General features: G+C 51.6%; 2 protein-coding genes across 5 annotated transcripts in view; one reads left to right on the forward strand and one right to left on the reverse strand.

Moving 5' to 3' along the window:
* EFTUD2 (elongation factor Tu GTP binding domain containing 2) overlaps window positions 1-12,812 on the forward strand; it is a 36,570-nt gene extending 23,758 nt beyond the window's left edge. For both annotated transcript variants that reach the window (XM_086357294.1, XM_086357293.1), the window contains 17 exons: window positions 904-967; window positions 1,350-1,440; window positions 2,813-2,948; window positions 4,103-4,230; window positions 4,988-5,181; window positions 6,383-6,494; window positions 7,115-7,255; window positions 7,743-7,844; window positions 8,768-8,850; window positions 9,497-9,583; window positions 9,807-9,933; window positions 10,139-10,226; window positions 10,842-10,960; window positions 11,056-11,150; window positions 11,596-11,749; window positions 11,907-12,014; window positions 12,347-12,812. In XM_086357294.1, the coding sequence (XP_086213420.1) occupies window positions 904-967; window positions 1,350-1,440; window positions 2,813-2,948; window positions 4,103-4,230; window positions 4,988-5,181; window positions 6,383-6,494; window positions 7,115-7,255; window positions 7,743-7,844; window positions 8,768-8,850; window positions 9,497-9,583; window positions 9,807-9,933; window positions 10,139-10,226; window positions 10,842-10,960; window positions 11,056-11,150; window positions 11,596-11,749; window positions 11,907-12,014; window positions 12,347-12,442 (1,925 nt within the window). In that variant the 3' untranslated portion in view covers window positions 12,443-12,812. The remainder of the gene's footprint in view (window positions 1-903; window positions 968-1,349; window positions 1,441-2,812; window positions 2,949-4,102; window positions 4,231-4,987; window positions 5,182-6,382; window positions 6,495-7,114; window positions 7,256-7,742; window positions 7,845-8,767; window positions 8,851-9,496; window positions 9,584-9,806; window positions 9,934-10,138; window positions 10,227-10,841; window positions 10,961-11,055; window positions 11,151-11,595; window positions 11,750-11,906; window positions 12,015-12,346) is intronic.
* Window positions 12,813-13,180: 368 nt separating this feature from the next.
* HIGD1B (HIG1 hypoxia inducible domain family member 1B) lies at window positions 13,181-15,926 on the reverse strand. 3 transcript variants are annotated; one of them, XM_086357304.1, is made up of 4 exons: window positions 15,708-15,926; window positions 14,736-14,886; window positions 13,970-14,104; window positions 13,181-13,321 (listed from the first exon to the last, which is right to left on the reverse strand). In XM_086357304.1, the coding sequence occupies exons 2-4, from the start codon at window positions 14,833-14,835 to the stop codon at window positions 13,257-13,259; spliced, it is 300 nt and encodes a 99-aa protein (XP_086213430.1). In that variant the 5' UTR covers window positions 14,836-14,886; window positions 15,708-15,926; the 3' UTR covers window positions 13,181-13,256. The 3 variants fall into 3 exon arrangements, with proteins under 3 accessions (XP_086213430.1, XP_086213431.1, XP_086213429.1); XM_086357305.1 differs by having other exon boundaries at window positions 14,736-14,937; window positions 15,708-15,806; XM_086357303.1 differs by lacking the exon at window positions 15,708-15,926 and having other exon boundaries at window positions 14,736-15,217.
* Window positions 15,927-18,124: the final 2,198 nt, after the last annotated feature.

Consider the following 18,124-nt stretch of genomic DNA (forward strand, 5'->3'; position numbering starts at 1 on the left):
CTTATTCTTGCTTCTCTTCCTGGGGTTCCCTGCTGGTTCAGACAGTAAAGAATCTGCCTGCAACGCCGGGGACCTGGGTTCCATCCCTGGGTTGGGAAGATCCCCTGGAGGAGGGCATGGCAACCCACTCTGGTATTCTTGCCTGGAGAATTCCCATGAGGAGCCTGGCAGGGCTGTAGTCCATGGGGTTGCAGAGTCGGTCACGACTGAGTGACTAAACACACATAAAGATTAGGTTAGGTAGGAATATAGAGGGATAAACCATATATTTCCTGTTAATTTTTTAAGGTCTTGTGGGATAAACAAGTCCAATAAAATTTTCTTTAAAAGAAACATAAAAGCCACAGTGGCTTGGTTCAGTCTGGTGAGGATTAGCAGTTGCAGTCAAACTAAAAAAATGACACAAGGGCGGGCCTTGGCATCTTCTCTCCAGAGTGCCGGGTTCCAGAGTGTGGAGGGCTAGTTGAAGCTTTGGCGTGGTGCAGCTGCTGGAAGGTTGCCCACGCCGGCAGCAGAGCTTCCACGGATCAGGAAGGAATTGTAAGCATCACTGCAGAAGGGACAAGTTTAGGTGCAGACAGAGGATAGAATTTAGGCAGTTGAGCCTGTTCCATTAAAGGAAAGAATATAAACTGTACCTTTGTCCATAGTTCAGTCATAAGCTGCCTGGAGATGGAGCTACCTGGGTGCTCATTTTGGCTCCAGCATCACCTTGTCAGCTTCGGGTCAGTCCTGTCCCTTGTGCTTCAGTATCTTTACCTGCCTGCCTGGATGGAAGTGAATGTCTGGACCTTGGAGAGGAAGGTGCTAGAATTCCTCAGCTGGAAACCACTGGTGGCACATGAAACAGAATTCAAACAGTACTTTGCTAGGTAGATTATCATCGTATGGCTTTTCTTACAGGTGACATTAACTACCAGGAGTTCGCTAAAAGACTCTGGGGTGACATCTACTTCAACCCTAAGACGTAAGTAGAGTGTGGGAAGTGGACTCTCTGGAGGCATGATCCATCCTCCCAGTAAGTGAAAACAGAGAACGAGTTCTGGCCGTGAAAACCCACTTCTTGATTAAACATGAGCTACCATCTTGTCGCCTCTAAGTGAGCCGGCTTCGTGTGCTTCAACAGGGTTTGAGGCATTTCCCTTGAGGTCCCCACAGCTCAGCCCAGATGTGCAAAAGGGTCGTGACCCATGCCCTCTCAGGTGTCCCTGTTTGGAGGTTTGATGACCACACACATTCTTTCCTTTTGGCTTGGCTTTGCTCAGATGCAGAACTTAGAAAGTACACCCTTGGGGTTGGTGACACTGCCTTCTCCCTCCCAGATCTCCCGTAACTCTTGATCTCTTTAGGCGGAAGTTCACCAAAAAGGCCCCAACCAGCAGCTCCCAGAGGAGTTTTGTGGAGTTTATCTTGGAGCCCCTCTATAAGATCCTCGCCCAGGTGAGTATGTCGGGTCCCCTGGCTCAGGTCTGCCCTTCTAAGCACAAGGTGGGAAAGCTGGTGACCTTGGACTTCTCCCTGGCCCTGAGCCTGCTTAGTTTTGTGTTAGTCAGTGTGAGGACAGTTAGTCAATCTTCTGGATCTTGAACACTCCAGTCTTTTTAAGTGCTGTTGAGATCAGAGTAAAGGAGGAAGATAGAAAAGGCACAGCCTAGAGAAATGTACAAAAATTTTGACTATTCCAAAGAATGTGACACTTGAAAAATAATAGTTTCAGTTACAGGGCTTTGCCTTACAGATACAATTGTTTCTCAGAGTCCTCCAGTTCTTATTTTTATACATACATAAAATATATGTGTGTATTAAGATGTATACATACGTTATAGCATTATAACATTAGGAAAAGGGGAAAAAAGCTGGTGATAAGTGTTCATCAGGGAGAATCTGATGAAAGAATTTTGGTACATCCCATAAAATGAAGTATTTTATAGCCATTAGATGAATGATTATATGAGCTTGAATTTAATGACTGTTTTGGGCATGTATGTATGTGATGTTTGTCAGATTGAAAGGCAGGCATCAGATGGTGGCAAGGATGCAGCTAAACGCATGTGATGCTCCAAAGAAAAGAATATAATGTTGCATTTGTATGAATTTGTGCTCTCTGAGAGGCAGAACTAAAAGGGCAGTAATGTTGGAGAGGAATTTTTCATGCAGACCTTTTCTCCCAAGACAATTAACTTTATAACTGTGTTATGTGTCTGTGCAGGTGTTTAATAAGCACTGTGCACAGTGAACACACACACACGTAAACAAAATGTGTGGGGCCATTCCAGCTGACAAAACAGTGCAAACATAGCAACGAGGCAAAACAACACGATTCAATTTATTAGTGCTGGAAAGTACTTCGTATCTTGTGTCAGACTAGAGTGGATTAATAAAAGAAATTTATAGCGCCTGTCTGCACAGAGACCTCGAGTCTGCTGGGGATGATTTAGCCTGGCCCCATCCTGACAGCCGATAGACTGCTAGGTGACCTTTTTTGGTTCCTTCCATTGCAGTGATCCTCTAAATCTAAGAAGTCTCTTAATAGGGAAGGAAGGGTATGGATTCCCCGAGTGGGATGAGATGCTGCTTCTCAGGCACCAGAGGGCAGCACTGACACTGGTCTGCCTGAGAGAGCCAGGTTTATTGGCTGGCGTGGGCATTTAACGGAGCTTGTACCAAAGATGTCCTTGAAACCAAATTGGTATCCTTGCCCAGAGCTCTCCGTGTAGAAGAGAACGCAGTGCAGTGACCCTTCCTATTGCCCTTTTGTCCTCCCTTGTCCTCTGGGTCACCCAAGCTGACGTGGTGTCTGATGCCATCACAGGTCGTGGGTGATGTGGACACCAGCCTCCCGAGGACCCTGGATGAGCTTGGCATCCACCTGACCAAGGAGGAGCTGAAGCTGAACATCCGCCCCCTGCTCAGGCTGGTTTGCAAAAAATTCTTTGGCGAGTTCACAGGTAAGAAGCTCGTCGTCATCACCATCTCCTCCACGTGTATCTTGGGAACTCTTCTTTAACCCTCAGTCAGGATACCGGTCACCTGGGGTTTTTTTTCTGAGCTGCTTTACTTAGTGGATGGTACCAGGAATTCTATCTTGGGAAAACAAAAGCAATTAAATTTCCCTTCCAGGAGGAGCATGCAAGTAAAAGGGAATGGAGAAGCAGATTCTGAAGTTGTGGTATTTTTGCCAGAGGGCAGTTGGGAAGGTAGACTTGTAGGTGTCATGAAATGGTGGGGAAAGCCCCCAACTAGGACTTGGGAGACGAGTTACAGACTCAGACCTCTCTTTCCCCTGAGCTCCTCTTTCTGGTATTTTAGTTATCCAGGAGGCAGGTGCTGTAGTAGAACAAGGACTAGACTGGCTGGGAGATGACCTGAGTCTTGATCTTCCTCTGGCCCAGTCCCATGGGGTCATCCCAGGTCAGCCACTCAATCCTTCTGGGACTGATTTCTCATCCGTAAAATCATAGGCAAAAATGGTGATGGCGCAGGGCTCTCTCAGCAATCGCTTGGTTCTGAGTCTGTTGGGAATTAGGTTTCTGAATCCCCCGAAGTGCATAATTTTAATGGTTCATTCTGGCTGGCCATCCATCCAACAAAGGAGATCCCAACTAAAAGCGGACATGCTAGCACCCCAAGGTGCTAATGGAGGTTCTCTTGTGTGGCTTATTGGCTGTTAGAAAAAGAAAATAGCTATTTGAACAGAAACATGTGCAGTGTTTCCTGGAGGGAAGAGTCAGTTCGGAGATTGTCCTAAGTAGATCTATAAAGAAGAGATGAGGTACCAATTCGTGTAAGAGTTCAGTAAGTGCCTATTCACTGAAGGTCATGGACTGATACGGATATTTCCAAGTTTTTGTCAGTTCAGTTCCAAGGAGCCACTTAGACCTGCTTCTTGCTCTTCCTGGCATCCATGTGACTCCAGATCCTTTAGCAGCATGCGCCCAGGAAACAGGGTATCTTGTCTGCCCAGAATCATAGAACCATAGCTTTTAGAGCTGAAAATCAGTCTCTCACTGTTAGTTTTCTGACCATCGTGAGTGGATCAGAAGTCCCCACTCCCTTTCCCTGTGAGAGTTCATACTAATGGCCATCTCTTCTCCCTCCGCAGGCTTTGTGGACATGTGTGTGCAGCATATCCCGTCTCCAAAGGTGGGCGCCAAGCCTAAAATCGAGCACACCTATACCGGTGGTGTGGACTCTGACCTTGGCGAGGCCATGAGTGACTGTGACCCCGACGTAAGGAACATGGCCCCCCGGTTCTCTGATTTCCATCCCTGCTTTGTGGGACTTTGTGTTTTCAGTTGAAGGAGTAATCCCTTCTCCATCCCTGCATGGCCCTGCCCCTGGGCATAGTCAGAATGACTGAATTCAGAGCCCAATGTTACCACTCCTGGTGATGTGATCTTGGGAACGTTGTTCAGGTTTTCTGAGTCTGAGAGTTTTGTGTATAAAGTGATAATAATTTGTGTGTGGAAGTTATGAGAAGTAAGTAAGATTTAAGAAAGGGTTGTGGTTGTGTTTAGCATGGTACATGACAGATAGGAAAGATTCAACAAATGGTAACTAATCTCACTGGTCCTGGCTTTTAAAACAATCTTTCCCAGTCATTCCTCAGGCATTCTCTAGTTTCTTGGCATAAACATTACAGCCAGTTGAGAATTACGAGTTTCTTCTTTGAAGAAATTTGGGACCAGTTAATGTTGTAGTCTTGCGAGTTGACAGTGTCCATTTGCCATCCTAAACCTGCTTCTCTTCCCCAGTGACCTCATCCCCCACAGGAAAAAGGAAGAGGGTTTTTTTTTCTATGCCTGTGACACGTCTTAACTCAGCTGGGGGTAGGCCTTGGTTAGAATTTTTTCAGGAGATCACCACGTTGTCTTCTCAGTCTGGGCTGCTTCTTCATGGAGCTCAGGTCATTGCTGACAAGGGAAGGGGAGACGGTGGAACTTATCCAGAGTGTGTGTAGTTGAGGTGACACTGTCCCCACCTCCAGGGTCCCCTGATGTGCCACACGACCAAGATGTACAGCACAGATGATGGAGTTCAGTTTCATGCCTTTGGCCGAGTGCTAAGTGGCACCATCCATGCTGGGCAGCCTGTGAAGGTACTGGGGGAGAACTACACCCTGGAGGATGAGGAAGACTCCCAAATATGCACCGTGGGCCGCCTTTGGATCTCCGTGGCCAGGTACTACCATCCAGAGCCCCTAGATACATGCCTGGGCCTCTACACTGGGACTGCCTGGGCCTCTACACTGGGACTGCCTGGGCCTCTACACTGGGACTGCCCCGGCAAGCTGGAAGTGGTGGAGGGGTGGTCCTCCTTGGACACACAGAAGCTGCTGGCTGCCTGTGATGGGGTTAAGGTGACCCTCCCTCAGCAGATGTGTTGACTTCTAGCTCTTACTGACTGAGGTTGCTGGGGTCACAGGGCAGCTACTGTTGGGATTGATGCCAAGACTGATGCCAGGATTGATGCCGGGAGACCTGCCTTTGCCTTTGGGATGCTTTGAATGAACTCCTGTAGCAGGATTTCTGTGTGTACTTATCTCAAGCCCTCCGTTCTTCTTCTGTGTTCGTTAAATCGTAACCTGCATGTCTCTTCCCCAAAAGATGTTATTTCCCAGCCTCCACTGGCTATTCTTTGACCAAGAGAGACAACTTTGCTGAATCCCTTGGAGCATCCCAATCTGCAGAATTAAACTTCGCTTGGACCAGGGGGCTGCTCGTCAGTTCATCAGCTTGGCATTTTAGCTAGAAAGCAGAACCTAGCCTGGCCTGTTCCTAGGGTGGCTGCTGCATCTTGCCAACAGCCCTTTCCCCCACCCCCTCCAGATGTACCCCATTCTCTAGAGGATTAAAGAGTTAGAAGAATTAGAAAATTAAAGAGTTAGGGGGTGACAGAGGATGAGATGGTTGGGTGGCATCACTGACTCAATGGACATGAGTTTGAGCAAACTCCAGGAGATAGTGAAGGACTGCAGTGCTGCAGTTCATGGAGTCTCAAAGAGTCAGACACGACTTTATGACTGAACAGCGGGAGAGTTGCAGTATGTTCTGTGGTGCTTTTGACAACTCCTAACATTCCACCTCTGAGGCACTGGTTTGCTTACTGCACACATCCAGCTTGAATTGGATTTGCCTGTGTTGTGCTCATGAAGTACATTGCGTTTTTTTTTCATGGCACCTTCAGTTTGTAACCACACATATGTGTGGCCATATGATTGTTTAATTGCATCCCTCCCCTGGTAGAATGTATCTAGCTTTTTTTTTTTTTTCTGACCCTGCTCCTGGCTCAGTTTCTGGCACAGAGCTGGTGCTCAGTTAGGTTTTCTGGAATGAACACCCTGCTCCCAAGTTTCATTGCCACTTACTGGACACTGTTCCAGGTACCACATCGAAGTGAACCGTGTTCCTGCTGGCAACTGGGTCCTGATCGAAGGGGTCGATCAACCAATTGTGAAGACAGCAACCATAACCGAACCCCGAGGCAACGAGGAGGTAGAGTTTCTGAAAAGGCAACTGGGTTGGCTTAAGCTGGAGGATCACAGGGAGCCCAGCACACATGAGCAACAGGCAGCAGAACTCAGGGGAGCATGAACTGGAGTCACTGCTGCTTCCTGCTGCTGGGCCTCAGCATGGGCTCCACCTTCTAGATCCAGTCCCCCTGGATTCTCCTTGGACTCAGCTCCTAGGAATTAGGAGGGGCACTCTTTCTCTCTCTCTTTTTTTTTAATATTTATTTATTTGGCTGCATCAGATCGTAGTTGCAGCATGCAGGATTCTTGTGTCATGCAGGATCTTCTGTTGTGGCTCATGGGCTTAGTTGCCCTGTGACATGTGGGGTCGATCTCCTGTCCCCTTCATTGCAAGGTGGATTCTTAACTGCTGGACCACCAGGGAAGTCCTGGAGGGGCTCTTTTTATTCTAAGTCTTCTTTTTGTTCTGCCAGCATACATGGGAAGACGTGGCCCTGCAGGTTGCCTCCAAGCAGCGCCCTGGCTCCCAGTGGGGGGGATAGTCCTCCCCCGAGCAGGCCCTCAGCTTCCCCCTGACCTCTGCACCGTCTGCAGCTGCTCAGGCTAGGTGTCCTCACGGCTCTGCTGTATTTTGGGTCTCAGGCTCAGATCTTCCGGCCCTTGAAGTTCAACACCACATCTGTTATCAAGATTGCCGTGGAGCCAGTCAATCCCTCTGAGCTGCCCAAGATGCTGGACGGCCTGCGCAAGGTCAACAAGAGCTACCCGTCCCTCACCACCAAGGTATGCCCAAGGCCACAGCCACTGCCGCGCCCCATGAGCCCAGCTGGTGCCACCGCTGCTTTGCAATAATCAGGCAACTCTGATGCCTAGAAAGCACACTTTGAATTGATTTTCCAGAAGATACACAGGGAAGAGTGAGTCATCCTGAGCCTGCCAACATACCTTTCAGAGGAGTTGGCCAGGGCTAAAGGGTTAGCCTATATCCACGGACACAATATTTTCTTCCTAAATGGCTGTGATGAGAATTCAGTCCATGACGTCACACCCAGTATCGCTGTGCTCGGTGGCCCAGGTGTCTTGAGGACTGACTTGTAGGTCCCTGCTCCCCACTAATCCTTCCCAAAGGGAATGGAACCAGCACGGTAGTGGCTTTTCCGATAGTGGGCTCGGCACCTCCTCCCAGCTTCTAGCCTTGTTTCCGTCTCTGTCTGCTGTGGCTGGCACGGGAGAGTCCAGCCTGTGACCCCCAGGGCTATCGTGTTTTCAGGTGGAAGAGTCTGGCGAGCATGTGATCCTGGGCACTGGAGAGCTCTACCTGGACTGCGTGATGCACGATTTGCGGAAGATGTACTCGGAGATCGACATCAAGGTGAAGCAGCTGCTGCTGTCTTGAGAGCCTGCTTGGCCAGGAGCTTGGCTCACAGCTTCAGGCTGATTGTTCAAGCAACCAAACCCTTGATTCCCTGGGAAGGTCCAAGGGGAGAGGGGTGCAGTACAGGAGGTGGTCTGCTTGGAAAAAGCAAGAACTGTTGCTCCCGGCATGGGAAGGATTTGAGATCTGGTTTGCCCTCTTTGGGGGATGTTATTCTCAATGTCTGCATTCAAAACCAAGGCTCCCAAGCCTGAGCTATCCTTGGTCTTTCGTGAAGAAAATAGTTGCATGACTAACCCATCTGTGCTGATCAGGGCTCAGCATGTATGGTTTCAAGGAGGGAGCAGGGACTGGCTCTTCTGGATTCCCTGTGAAACCTTAATACAGCCTCTAAATTAAACTGCCTGTCGCACAGCTTTGGTCTCCCAGTGGACACATTGTCTCCAAGGCTGTGGGGGTTGGGAGTGAGTGCCCTCAAGTGCCCGGTCTTAGCCAAGACTGGCGCTCTGAAAGACACCGGGTGTCCCGATAGGGGGTCATGTGGGAGCTTCCAGGAGGAGCCATGCGGCCAGGGGTCGCTGAAGATGGAATGGGCGCTCACCAGTCTCTCGAGCCAGTGCTGACAGACCCACAGGTGTCAGTGAATGGTGGTGGGACAGCTATACGGGTGTTGAAAGATACTTTGAGGGACTCTTAACTAAGGCCCTTGTTTGATCCTCCACTTGCTCTTGGCTCAGGAACATAAATTGTGCACTACGCTCAGTTTTCCAGGCTTCTCCTCAAAGGTACAGACTTTTAGCCCGAGCCTGCTGCAGTGCTTGTCACTAATTCTGATCAGGACGGGTTCTCACAGAGATAGTACAGGAGGTTGTCCTTCCGAGAAAGTGACACCTCGCCTGACAGTGTATGCTGTGTCTCAGGTGGCTGACCCTGTTGTCACATTCTGTGAGACGGTGGTGGAAACGTCGTCCCTCAAGTGTTTCGCCGAAACTCCCAATAAGAAGTAAGTTGCAGGGGCCACTTCCCTGGCGGTCTCGTGGTTAGGACTCCATACTTCCATCGCAGGGTGTGCAGGTTCAATCCCTGGGCGGGGAACTGAGATCCCAGATGCCACGCAGCACAGCCAAAAATAAAAGTAGAAGAACGCCAGGGGTCCTAGTGATCCTGGGACTCCCCCCAAGCCCACCCTAGCCACAAGCACTGTGAAAATAGAGACCCTGAGTCTCGAGATGAGGGTGCTTCTAGTACCTGAGTTTTATCCCAGCCCTCACATCCCTTTTGCCTTTGTTCACAATGCTGTGGAATTCTTTGCCTTAGTTACTCCCAGGGTGAGTGTCTTAATGGCCACTTCTCCTCTCTGTGTAACGTGACTATCTTAAAATCTCCCCTAGCAGCAACTCTGCTGTTTGACTGGTTAATATACTAATACTGCTTAAAGCTTTAAAAAAGAACATTTCTCCCCAAGCCTTACTTTTTTTAAAAAGTGATGGATTCAAATGAAAGAAGACAAGCCCTTTCTGCTCTGCTCTGCCCCCGTGGCTTTCCCTGATGTCACTGCCTTCGCTCCTCCTTCTGTCATCCTCTTCTTGGGAACCACCCTCTTGCTAGTCCTGCTGACCCTCCTCATTACCTGTTTCCTTTCTGACCAGGAACAAAATCACCATGATCGCCGAGCCTCTGGAGAAGGGCCTTGCAGAGGACATAGAGAACGAGGTGGTCCAGATCACGTGGAACAGGTGAGAGCGTGGTTCCGATTCCTGGGCCAGACAGCACACCTGATGAGCTTCTGACGCGGCACACCCCGTCTCTGGGAAGTGCTTTTGCCTCCCCCTTTCGCAGTTGTCCCGGGCAGAGTGTGGGTAGCTGAGGGCACTGTTGCCCAGAAAGGCAGGATCTGTGGCCTGGGAACTGGCCATCCCAGACTGTCTGACATCATCATTCCCCTCCCTCCCTCTCCAGGAAGAAGCTGGGAGAGTTCTTTCAGACCAAGTATGACTGGGATCTGCTGGCTGCCCGTTCCATCTGGGCTTTCGGCCCGGATGCCACTGGCCCCAACATCCTGGTGGACGATACCCTGCCCTCGGAGGTACCGCAGGACTGGTGGGGACCATGTGGCCCTTGCTTATTAGCTCTTGAGTGGCAGAAACTCCAAAGCATTCTTCTCTTCCTGGAAGTACTGTGTGTCTTCCGGTGAAGAAGAGGATCCTTTTACTAGTGTGCCGACCTTCTCCCGACTATAAACTCTGGCTGTGGCGAGGGTCACTGCTAAGGGGCCCTTCCTTTCTGTACAGGTGGACAAGGCTCTTCTCGGCTCAGTGAAGGACAGCATCGTTCAAGGTTTCCAGTGGGGAACCAGGGAGGGGCCCCTCTGTGATGAGTGTAAGTTGACCAGCGCCTCTGCCTTCTCTGCTCGGTACTCTGGGGTCCTTGCATCTGGGTGTATAGTCCGGGTGGGCTCATCTTTGGGACGTGGCAGGAGACACAACTTGGGGCCCACATGGCTGTCCGGTGTCCTGGGCCAGCTTCCTCTCGTCTCCTTCCCCGTCCTGCTGGTACGGCTTGGTACATCCTAGAAATGGAAGTCACGTCTAGGTGGACATTTGCTCTTCATTCCTGGAATGTGTTTGAAGACGGATATCAGGAGGATGGGATTGAAGTGGTTTATGGAGCAGGACTGAACTCTGGGGACAAATGTGCAATTCCTAAAATTTACTCTACATCCAAAAATAATCAAATATCTGGAAAAGAAACACAAACTTCTCGAGACACTTTATGTGGTCTGAGTGTGTCCTGAGACCAACACTGCAAACGTCCGTCTACCCTCTGACCTCCATATACGCTGTTAGAATACACACCTGCAGGCTGATTCTGTACCACATCCCTTGTGGCTACAAGACAGCTTTGGTGCCGCAAGAGGCTCCTTGCTGCTCGGCCCCTGCGCCCTTGACTAGCACCAGACCCACTCCCTGGGCCGCCCCCCCTTTTCCTTTTCAGTGATTCGGAATGTCAAGTTTAAGATCCTGGATGCAGTGGTTGCCCAGGAGCCCCTGCACCGGGGCGGGGGCCAGATCATCCCCACAGCCCGGAGAGTCGTCTACTCAGCCTTCCTCATGGTGAGCGAGCGGGGCTGTTCTGATGGGGGCCCTCAAGACTGCTGTCCCCCAGCTCTGCCCAAGCTGAGGAGCCCTGTCTTCCCGCTCTGCTGCAGGCCACCCCTCGTCTGATGGAGCCCTACTACTTCGTCGAGGTCCAGGCCCCCGCGGATTGTGTCTCTGCTGTCTACACGGTCCTGGCCAGGCGCAGGTAAGCCACCAGGCACCTAAGGAAGGGGGCGGCGAGCCTGAGTTCCAGTGAGAAGGAACTCAGAGAGACTGGCCTCCCCACACCCACCGTTCCTGAGGCCTAGGTTTACAGAAGGAAGCAGGAATGGAATGTGGCATCCCCAGCCTTGCTACACATCGTAGTTTCAGGTGTCTCCTCGGACCCCTCCTCAGAGCGCTCCTGGGGGAAGTCGGTCAGCGGTGGGAGGGTCTGCAGGGCCTTGCCCTGTCAGTCTTCCACTCTTGCCCACAGGCCGCTGCCCCTTTGACGTCCACGGGGAGCTGTGGGGAGAGCCCGAGTCGCTCCCGCCCTCTGTGGGGCACTTGCAGTTATTCTTTTCTCTGATGGTCAACAGTTGGGGGTACATTGCTTCTCTGCTTTTGGCCTCCATAGGGGTAGGAATTCAGCCTTTATTTTTCTGTCTCAGGGGACACGTGACTCAGGATGCACCCATCCCAGGCTCTCCTCTGTACACCATCAAAGCTTTCATTCCAGCCATCGACTCTTTCGGCTTTGAGACTGATCTGCGAACTCACACGCAGGGCCAGGCCTTTTCCTTGTCTGTCTTCCACCACTGGCAGGTAAGAAGATGGTGCAGGCTGGCCACTGCAGTCTCCCACCTCTGCAAGGCCTTCCCCTCTAACCTGCCCACCTCCAGGCCTCCAGAGGGATCGCCAGCATCCTAGAGAAGCATCTTGCTTCTCAGCCTGGCAGCTCTGAAACCACTTTGCCTTTCAGATTGTACCCGGTGACCCTCTGGACAAGAGCATTGTCATCCGCCCCTTGGAGCCACAGCCAGCTCCCCACCTGGCCCGAGAATTCATGATCAAAACCCGTCGTAGAAAGGTATGTGTCCTCAGGCCCATGGCTGTCCCTCCACGCCCAGGTGGTCTTGCCAGGAGCTAGATCACTCTTCGTTTCTTGCTTTCGGACCCTCCTCCCAAAGACAGCATTTTACTGCACAGTGTGGGGAGATGTGGTCTTCCCAGGCTTCAGGCACCCAGGCCTGGGCCCGCATGCCTGGGAAGGGAGAGCTGTCTCCTCCTCTGTGACGATACCCTAATGGCAGGACTCCCGAAATAGCTCAGCTGACACATGCCCCACCCCCCGCCCGCCCCTCCACTCAAGCACAGCGCAGTCACTCAGGACTCATTTTTGCATCTGCCCTGTCTTTGCAGGGCCTGAGTGAGGATGTGAGCATCAGCAAGTTCTTCGATGATCCTATGTTGCTGGAGCTCGCCAAGCAGGATGTGGTGCTCAACTACCCCATGTGAGCGCCAGGCGTCACGGCAGCTCCCACTCCCCGCTCTGGGCCACACCCTGGACTTGAAGCTGGGCCCTGGTGGGACTCAGACTCCACGTGGTCAGAGCATGTCTGGGGCTGCTGTGGCCGTCCTCAACAATCCTGGAGCCCCCAAGCCTCCAGCCCAGAGGGAGGAGCATTCGGCCTCCTGGTTCCTCCTATGGCCTCAGCCTGGCTCCATTCCCAGAGAACAGAGAGGAGCTCAGGGTCCAGGAAGGAGAAGGGGCTGGAAGTGTTGAAGCCCAACGGGCCCTGTCTTTCAGGATTTACGTGAAATTTTTTTTTTTAGTAAAAGTTTGACTGTAGACATGTTTTATAAGTGAACAGAACATTCTGACCTCTGCCTTGGTCCGTTCCTTTCATCCCCGCTGCTCCACCCTCTTCCCTTCAGGCTCGTCCTGGCACTTGGGTTCTGGGTCTCTGTCATCTCCCACGAGGCCTCCCTGTCTCTGCTCCCAGCTGCAGCCTTCTTCCTGCCTGGTCCCCAGAGAGGAGCGCTTGCCTCTCCACTCAATGTTCCCATGAGCACTGAGGCCTCTTTCCCGCCCCCGCTCCCATTCCTGTGGGTGGCACCTGAGAGGGCTGGGGAGTGGTTGGGTCTCTGGGGTCAGAGGTGTCCTCTGCCCCCGAAGATTGTCCTTGCCCTGGAGTTGGGGACCAGAGCCTTCCCTCGCTCTGCTGTCCACTGTGTGAAGAAGAGACGGGTGAGTTGCCTCAAACTCCTTTATTAGGTGCACACCCAGGATTGACTGACAAGGTCCGACCGCCCTGGGCCTGTAGGACTCCTACTTCTCCCTGGTATCCTGCGCGGTTTTCTTGATGTAGTCTTGGTACATCGTGTACACAGCGCCTGTGTGAGGGAGAAGGGAAAGCGCCCCATGACATCGCCCCCTCCACCCATCCCCTGGCTCTCCCGGGCGTCTGGGGGGCGCGGACACTAGCCGTTCCCTCCAGAGTCCACCTCCCTGCTCCTCTGTCCGCCCCAGGTCTCAACAGCTGCTACAAACACTTGGCTGCACAGCCTGGGGAGACAAGCCATGTGACAGTTGACAAAGCTCTTGCACGTATGTTGTCTGAGCAACCTCACAGCAGGGAGGGAGAGAGGCGGACCCCGATGGTTATTGCCATATTGCACACGGGGAAACAGAGTCTGAGAGAAAGGGACTTGGCCACTGTCACACGGCAAGTACGTAGCAGTCTGCCTTCTGATCCAGAGAGGAAGAGAAACGGCTGTGTGTTCTCTCACCTCAGGACAGACTCATGAAACAGACTGTGTACCTTCCCCTGAACACGGGAGAATAAACAGGAACCCAGAAAATGTCTCCTTATGAGGGTTTCACCAAGGCCTTGCTGTGGAGCCTGGTTTAGGGAACAGGGGCTGAACTCATGTCCTGTAACTGTCAGGGCTCACAGCCAGATTTTGCCTTGTAGGGCTTACAGCCAGATTTTGCCTTGTCAGTTTTGCCCACATTCTCTCCCGACCCCACCAGCCACTCACCCAACATGATCGCGCCCACAGCACAGGCCTGTGCTGCCACTCGGGTGTGAATCAGGTGTATGGACATCTTGGTGGAACCCCGAGCCTTCAGCCGGTAGATCCGGTATGCTGCCACCAGCAGGCAGCCTCCCAAGCCTACAGAGGCAGAGAATGTGATGCTTGGGCCTCAGTCACCAAGCACACCGCTCTCCTGAAGAGAGACACTCACTAGGCCGACTGGGCGTCTGGATGACCAGCTGCCTTCCTGCTGCTGCTTTGGGGCGGGGGGCACCTGAGGGGACTGGGGAGTGGTTGGTGGAGTAGGGACTGTCATTACAACACTGAACTGTTCTCAATGATTTTTTCAAAGTGACCGCCTCCTTCCAATAACTGCCCCTCCCCCCCACCTCCCTGTACAAGTAGCCCATCAGCATGACTCTCCCACCTCCCTGAGCTCTTCTCCAACCACTGCCAGCCCCCATAGCTGTTCTCTTCCCCTCCCAGGGCCTCGGGGCAAGGGAGCCCGAGGGGGCCCCAGACTGCCCCTGCCCATCTTGACCCTGTCGGCATCCCGTGCGCTTGGTTGGCTGCCACCTGCACCCCCCAGACTGCCTCTTCTATTGTCAGATGTGTCACCTTGCTCTTGCTTCACTCCCTTCTAGCTGTCGATTAGGCAGTGGGCAGCACCACTCGCGTTCAAGGCTTCATTCTTTGAAAGGACCAGGAGACACGTGTGCTCCAAGAGAAGGCCCCCTCCTCGCCCCCCGTTCCTCCCTTTCCCACTCACCTATAGGCACCAGCGGAGACTCCCTCGTCTTCCTCAGGAGCTTCTCAGACACACTGTCCTCGCCCTCGGGTGGCGCCCACCAGCCTCTGTTAGCAGACATGATTCTACACCCAGATGTTAGCAGCTGGGGCTCCTAGGCTTCAGCCCAGTCCTAGAAGGAGGCACCCGCAACAGTAAGAACTCCAGTTCTCGTTGGTCTGGGCTGGGAAGGAGGAAGTTGCCTGTTGAGACCTCTTAACGTGCCTGACATAGCCACTACTTGCTCCGGCTGTCCTGTCTCAGATGGCTGGACTACTGGTGCCATTTCTCCCATCTCTTCCTCTCAACATCTGCCTCTTTCCCCAGCTCATTCCAGTTTCACTGTTTTCTCTGCCTCCCCCTCTACCATCTGCGTCCCTACGGATATGATCCTTGGGCCAAGAAAAGCAGCTGGAAAAATCCTCAGATGAGGGTGGGAGGAACAGGCCTTTATCCTTGGGTCCCCCCACGGGCCTTGAGTCTGTGATGGTTGTTCCCAAGGGAGGTGCAGAGGAAGACCTGGCCCTGGGCAGCCAGAGCCATCCTGGTGTTACAGCAAAGGTGACCAAACCACCAGAGCCAGAGATTGAAATAATCAGACGTGGACTTGTGTATAGTTTCATGCAGATTTTGAACATTAATGGAACAAATTCAGGTCCCTGAGCTATTCTCTGTCTCTTGCAGGTCCATCTCTTGCCGGGTTCTTTTCAGGTGCCAACCCCCTGCCTCCCTGTCCTGGGGACCCTTACTGCTCTACTTGTAAACCCCTATAAATGCTCTTATCACAAACTAGATGGAGCCCCAGACTGGGGATTCTGCCTGCTGGGCTCCTCCTAAGTCTAACCCCAAGACAAAAGTCCCTGCTTGAGGCAACTTCTTATCCCTAGTTGCCTCTCTCCTCCTGGAGAAGCAAGGACTACTGGCCCCACAGGTCCTCAGCATGCCGGTGCTTACCCTAGGAGATGGCTAGAAAGTGGAGTGCGAGCAGTCTGGCTAAGGCTCAGCGTCTGCTGTTTTGAACTGGCCAAGAGCTGATGATGGAGCTGCCACTATGGGGTCAGGGACACAGTGTCCGGTTTTAAGGAGACTTTGAAGTCAGGAATGGAGATGGGAGGAGATAGGTCAGGACATCAGTCTTAACCCCCCATCTGCTGAGTTCCAGGCTGGAGCTCCAAGCAGTGTGCTCAGATGTTCGGTTATGTCTGACTCTTTGTGACTGTAGCCTCCCAGGGTCCTCTGTCCATGAATTTTCCAGGCATGAATACTGGAGTGGGGTGCCATTTCCTTCTCCAGGAGATCTTCCCAACCCCAGGGATTGAACCCTCAACTCTTAGATTTCCTGCATTGGCAGACTGATTCTTTACCACTAGCGCCACCTTGTGAAACTCCAAGCACTGTAAAGTAATAAAAGATCAGATGGAGGGGATCCCCTATCTCAATTCAGTCTTTTAATCCTGTGGAGGTTCGTGGCTGGATCAGAGGTGGACTTGATTTGGAGAACTGAGACAGGAATATACAGGCAAAAATGGGCAGAGATCCTGAGTTTTCCCCAAAATTATATGGCCTCAAATACTCTTAAGAGGGGGACTTCCCTAGTGGTCCGGTGGCTAAAACGCCACACTCCCGATGCAGGGGGCCAGGGTTCAACCACTGGTCAGGGAACTAAATCCCGAATGCTACAACAAAGATTGAGGATCCTGCATGGCCCAACTAAGACCCGGCAGAGCTAAATAGTTATTTTAGGGCTTCCCTGGTGGCTCAGTGGTATAGAATCCACCTACTAATGCAGGAGACAAGGGTTCAATCCCTGGTCAAGTAAGATCCCACAACTACTGAGCCTGTGCTCTAGAACCTGGGAACCATAACTGCTGAGCCCATAACTACTGAAGTCCGAGTACTCTAGGGCCTGTACTCTGCAACAAGAGAAGACACTGCAGTGAGAAGCCCATGAGCCACAACCAGAGAAAAGCCCGTGCAGCAGTGAAGACCCAGCACAGCCAAAAATTAATAAATGTTTTTAAAAAATACTCAAGAACAATGTGGGATGTAAATGCCATAATTGTGGGAGACAGCCTGTCTGGTGTTGGTCTTGACCCCTCCAAGAATGTTTTCTGGACTAAGGAGATTTGTCCAAGAATTTGAAACAATTGTGACTTCCCTCACATCTCCAGAACCCTTTCTACTGCCTGCAGGCTCATGCTTAGGTTATGGAGAGGACCATGGCCATCATTAGCACCTCTTTTGTTTCAAGTATTCGTATTTCAGAACTTTCCACCATTCTGCGCAATAAGTAGCAGCTTGTCCCTGGACTAGGAACTGAGCTTCTGAAAGATTAAATGAGTTATCCAAGGGTACACAGTGAGGGCTTCCCAAGTGCCTCAGGTGTGAAGAATCCCCCCGCCCATGCAGAAGCCACAGGAGACGAGGGTTCTATCCTGGGTCGGGAAGATCCCTCGGAGGAGGAAATGGCTACCCACTCCAGTATTCTTGCCAGGATAATCCCATGGACAGGGGAGCCTGGCGGGCTACAGTTCATAGGATCACAAAGAGTCGGGTATGACTGAGCAACTGAGCATGCACACACACAGCTAGTGAATGTCATAATTTGAACCTGGGTCTGGCTCGCTCCAAAGAACCTTCTTGCTAAGAAATGGAGAAGGACCGGGTGCACTGTAGAGACTCCTACTCCATCCCAGGCCTTTGTTTCTCCCCCAGATTACTCTGTCCTAAAGCGACTTTTCAGCACTGGAAATGTGTCCAGCAGCTGATGTCTCTTTCTTCTCTCCCCAGGCCTCACTGCTCCAGGGAGAGACCCAGGGTCACAGTTGCTCCCCCGGGGCCTCCGCATATCCCCAGCGTCCCTGGGAACTCTCCTCCCAGCCATTCACACACACTCCTGTGCTGCCTCTCCTGGTCCCAGTGGTGGCTTGAATTCTCCAGAGATCAATGGTCTAGGCCAGAAGTGGGAGAGTGGAAATGTCTGGCTGAGACAGGGCAAGAATCAGGGCAAAAACTCCTGAGTAGTTTAGAGAACAGGGGCCAAGCTAAAGAGAGTGAATTTCAGCTTCTCCCTATTGAGATGATCTCCTTGCTGTCCAAAGGACTCTCAACTAAGATCTCACAAGCCTCGAGGTCAATATATAAATTAATAATTAATTAACAAAAAAGATGAAAAACTAAGGCTTGAGTTAAACATCTTGCTCAAGGTCACAGTAAGTGACAGCAAAAAGCACTAGACTTCTAACTATTTCTAAAATCAAAGCTAGAGAAACCTAAAAGGTGGAGGGAAAGTTTTGAAATAGAAGAAATAAAATTGCTTTTTATTTCAAAAACCTCTGAGAACACACAGTAACCAAAACTTCAAAGAACAG

The sequence above is a fragment of the Bos grunniens genome, chromosome 19 (genome assembly GCF_055505025.1).
Source record: "Bos grunniens cultivar Pamir isolate PY7600 chromosome 19, Bosgru_T2T1.0, whole genome shotgun sequence".
Taxonomy (NCBI): domain Eukaryota; kingdom Metazoa; phylum Chordata; class Mammalia; order Artiodactyla; family Bovidae; genus Bos; species Bos grunniens.

What these genes read in the sequence shown, in the direction of transcription:
- HIGD1B (XM_086357304.1), bottom strand. Translation starts at nt 14,835, where the DNA reads ATGTCTGCTAACAGAGGCTGGTGGGCGCCACCCGAGGGCGAGGACAGT. An exon ending in GTCTCCGCTGGTGCCTATAG is followed by an intron (nt 14,105 to 14,735) that starts GTGAGTGGGAAA and finishes CTGCCTCTGTAG; the next exon opens with GCTTGGGAGGCTGCCTGCTG. An exon ending in TGTGGGCGCGATCATGTTGG is followed by an intron (nt 13,322 to 13,969) that starts GTGAGTGGCTGG and finishes TCCCTCACACAG; the next exon opens with GCGCTGTGTACACGATGTAC.